The sequence below is a fragment of the Manacus vitellinus genome, unplaced genomic scaffold, assembly GCF_001715985.3.
Source record: "Manacus vitellinus isolate BGI_N305 unplaced genomic scaffold, ASM171598v3 scaffold_27_pilon, whole genome shotgun sequence".
NCBI lineage: Eukaryota > Metazoa > Chordata > Aves > Passeriformes > Pipridae > Manacus > Manacus vitellinus.
The window spans coordinates 10,938,242-10,942,493 of record NW_021940039.1 but is presented as its reverse complement, the minus strand read 5'-3'; the positions used below and the strand labels follow the sequence as shown (position 1 = coordinate 10,942,493).

The following is a 4,252-nucleotide window of genomic DNA, read 5'->3' as shown; positions in this document are numbered from 1 at the left end:
CTCGGCATGGTCCTGCCGTGGGCAATGACAGGCTCCGGGGTGCAAATATCACTATTTACCTTCCCGGGAGCTTTGCACACAACTGCTGCCATTAGCCCATGCACCCCTCTGTTACACTTTGCCCTCGGCCAGACCTTTGCAGTTAACCAGTAACTGCCACCACCACTGAGAGGGACAGGAGGTTGGGGTGAGCCCTGAACCCTCTCATCCCCTGCCCAGACACCTCTGCCCTGGCCTGGTGGCCTTTGCCAGCCCCAGCCCAGCTTCATCTACCATTTATCTGACCCCCACATCCCCCCTCTATCCTGGTCCTTTCCTCCGGAGACATTTGTCCTTGTGCCAAAGCCTGACAGCACCTTTGCAATAGGAATAGACACCCTTGCGGGGGTTCAAAAATGCCCAATAAATAAATATACCATTTACCACACCTGATGTGAACCAGCTTTGGCATGTGGAACAGCCACCCTGGCAAGCACCGGAGCTGGGCAGCCACAACGTCCCCCAGGTGAGCTGGGCAGGGAGAGGGACAGGCACATCCCAGCACACTCACCTTCCACGGTGCAAACATCCACCTGGGACACGATGCCGGTGCCGTTCTCCTTGTCCGCGGGCCACCGGTAGGTGTAGAGGGACGTGTGTGTGGAGCCGGCGTCAAACACCAGCCCGTACTGGGGGCACAGAGGGGACACGGGGTCAAGGGGTGCAAACCAGCATCACCATCAGCATCACCCGCGCAGAGAGACTGAAGCTCCAGGAGAGCCAGCAGAGCTGCTGGCGAGCAGGGGGACCTCGAGTGGCCAAGCCAAGACTTTCACCAGGACAGAGAAATTCTGGTGATATTGCAGTCACCAGTCATTGTCACCAGGGGACAATGATCCACCCCAAGCCCTTGGAGCAGGCAGTGCTTTGTGATGAAAAGGCTTTATGTGCTGTAGGGCCACTCACAGTGATCAAACTCAGCCAGACCCTCCCAGCCTGTGTGGGGCTTTGCCCCACACCAGTGACAAACAGCACAGTCTGCCTGAAACCTGGGCAAAGTCTGATACCCAATGGGAGCCAGCACCCAAGGGAGAGCGGGTGGCTGGGCTCCTCCCAAGGACCCACCTTGGTGCTGGGGGGAAGAAACACATCCTTCACATTCACGACGCTCAGAACGAGGGCGATGATGCTGCAGACACAGGTGGCTGCCAGGAGACCTGCAACAGCCTTGGCTTTGGTGTCCATTCCTCCTCCAACCTGCAAGGATAGCCCCAGCCCCCAGCTCACACCTCAGCATTTGCAAAGGCAGTTTTGAAATGCAAATCCCATGGACGGATATGGGACCTGTCAAGATGGGCCTTTCCAATTCCCCAACAATGAAGCCATTCTGTGGTGCACAGCTGCTCTTATCATGGAATCATAAAATACATGTGTCAGAAGGAACATTTAAAACCCATCTAGTCCAAACTCCCTGCCATGGGCAGGGACACCTTCCACTAGCCCAGGTTGCTCCAAGCCCTGTCCAACCTGGCCTTGGACACTTCCAGGGATGGGGCAGTCACAGCTTCTCTGGGCAACCTGTGCCAGGGCCTCCCCACCCTTATTGCAAATAAATCTTTTAGATTAAAACCATCACCCCTTGTCCTATCACTAGAGGTTTCTCTAAAAGGTTTATCCCTGTCTTTCTTATAAATACCCTTTAAGCACTGAAAAGCCACAATAAGCTCTCCCTGGAGCCTTCTCTTCTCCAGGCTGAACACCCCCAGCTCTCTCAGCCTGTCTCCACAGCAGAGGTGCTCCAGCCCTCAGAGCATCTCCGTGGTCTCCTCTGGACCTGCTCCAACAGGGCTCTTGGCAGTCTCAGGGCTGGAATTCCCTGTGCTTCTGAGCATGCCTTCCTCAGAGGATTTTCAGCACATTTTTTTCAGCCCTTCCTTCTCACTTGTAGCCCCTCAGATCCCTCTGTGCCTGGACCCCAGCCCTCTGTCCTGCTCAAACTGCTGGCTGAGTGGCAGATCAGCATCTTCCTTCCCAGTAGGAGCACTGTGGGAAGCATGGCTGTGTCTGGCTGGAGTCCTAGTCTGGAAGGAGGACCATGCCCTGCCAGGTTCCCAGTGTGGCCAGAGCTGCACATCTCCAACACCCACACACTTGGGCCATCAGGTCACACCCACTGTCCAACAGGCCCAGCCTGTCCCTGAGAGGGTCCCCTCTGCTCTAGGCAGGAGAACAGTATCTCCAGCCATGTGTCTCCTGCCTGGTCCAGCTTTTCTCCACTCCTGCTGATGCTACAGCAGGTAAGACACACAGGCACAGCTCTGTGGTGATCCCCAAGCCTTTGCTGGGGGAGCCCCAAGGGCAGGCAGGAGGGCAGAGGCAGGCAGCTCCTGCCAATGTGGGCACACAGCCCACAGCCAGGCTGGCACGGCCACAGCAATGGTCCCTGGGAACAGGAGCAGGGCCTGCACCTCCCACTGGTCTGGCCAGAGGTCAGCTCCAGCAGAACCAGCCCCAAGACACCCATAAGAAGTTGCAGCAGAGAAGCAAAGCCAAAGTGGTTCCCTGTGACAGGCTCAGCACAGGGACAATGACACGTCCACATGCTCAGCACCCCACAGCTGGTCCGGATGGGCTTTTCTAAATGCACAGCTCTCCCTCCTGCCCTGCCCTGCCCCATGCCATGAGCTGCACAGGCAGGATGCCTGCCGGGAGCCAGGCTTTCCTGTCTTCGCACTCTGGCTGAACAGTGGGTGTCCTGAGAGTCCTGGGCACAATCACACCAGTGCTTTGGGTGGAACCTGGAGCTGTCAGTTGGCTACACAATTCTCCTGTGAGCGTATAAAACCTCTGATAAATATCCCTGTCTTTTTCCCAGGTCAGCAGAAAGGTAAGCTCAAAGGAGATGCTGATTCCTGTTTTGGAGTCAGTATCTCCAGTGATGAACAAGAGTGACCAATCTCCTGTGTGGCATGAGATGTACAACAATGAACAGCAGCCTCATGGGACATGGGACTACTGAAATCCCTTTTTGGACCTTATCCTACAGCCAGGAGCCCTTCCCTCAACAATAGCAATGTCCAGAAGAGATTATATGGAAGCAGCTGATGAACCCCTATCATAGAAACAGGGAAACATTAAGGTTGGAAAAGAACTCTTTGAGTCATCGAAGTTGTTATTGATTCGAAGTCATAGAGTCAAATCATTAACTCAGCCCCACCATGATCACCACTAAACCATCTGTCACATCTCCAGTCCTATCAGCCCTGCTAGAGTGTGCCCAGATATAACTGTGCTGTTGGAATGTGATTCATCTGCTCCAGGTAACAAACAAAGCAATAGCAAAAGTTCCCAGCCCAGCCCATATCCTGGAAAATTCTGTCCCAGGCACTGTGCGATGGAATTGGTGATAAACTGCATCATCTTGCACACGGGAGTGGTGGGAAATGGACTCCCCCTGCTCTGGTAGGGACTAATTCCCATTTTGACTGGGCAGCAGGCAACATCCAAAAGCAGCACAGAGCCGGCTCTCCCAGGGGCGAGAGCGGGGCATGGAGAGGGAGCCCAGCGAGAGGCGTATGAGAAGCTGATTGATCTGCCCAGCCTTTCCGTGGCACCCCAAGGCTGGCCAGCTCTGACACCTGCTCCCACCCCTGCAGGCTCAGTGAGCAGCAGGGATGGGAAGGTGGTGGCGACGCCTCCAGAGCTGCAGACAAGACACGATGCTGTGCAGTGCCTGTCTACTTCCACGTGGGGAAAGCTCCCAGCTGTGCCCAGCACCTGGGCCAGGGCTGCACTTGTATATGTACGACAGAGGGCTTGACAAACACCCGTGGGACATCCCTCGTCTGCAGCGCCCCTCGTGCACAGGGAACAGGGCCTCAGCATTTGGGAGGGAAGGCTCAGAGACGCTGCTGGATCTAAACCTCCTGTTGCTCAGGAAAACGAGGAGCTGACTTCTCCACCGGGCACGGTTCAGATTTGAAAGGCAAGAGGGCTCTGAAGGTTCTAAGAGGGTGGATGTGGATGCCGGGAGCATCTTTGCCAGGCAGAGCGGTCCCCTGCCTCCCGCCTCCCACCAGCGCTGGGGCTCGGCAGTGCCCTCCGTGCCCTGCCCGTGTCCTCTCCATGCCCCTCTGCCCCCCGCACCTGGGCACCACGAGTGGCCTCCCCAGCCCTCTCCTCCTGTCCCTCCAGCCCACGGAGCATGTTTCCCCTCGTACCGGCCCCCCAGGGCCCGCTCCCAGCCCAGCTCCATCGCGGGGCACCAGCCCTC

The 4,252-nt window shown here is 56.5% G+C and overlaps 1 protein-coding gene across 1 annotated transcript in view; it reads right to left on the bottom strand.

Annotated features, from left to right (window-relative positions):
- Positions 1-4,252, bottom strand: part of LOC103759647 (ectonucleoside triphosphate diphosphohydrolase 8) — a 12,295-nt gene that overhangs the window by 5,306 nt on the left and 2,737 nt on the right. The window contains exons 3-4 of the mRNA XM_029960468.1: positions 1,105-1,236; positions 462-668 (exon numbers count right to left, since the gene is read on the bottom strand). Coding sequence (XP_029816328.1) covers positions 462-668; positions 1,105-1,236 — 339 coding nt within the window. The remainder of the gene's footprint in view (positions 1-461; positions 669-1,104; positions 1,237-4,252) is intronic.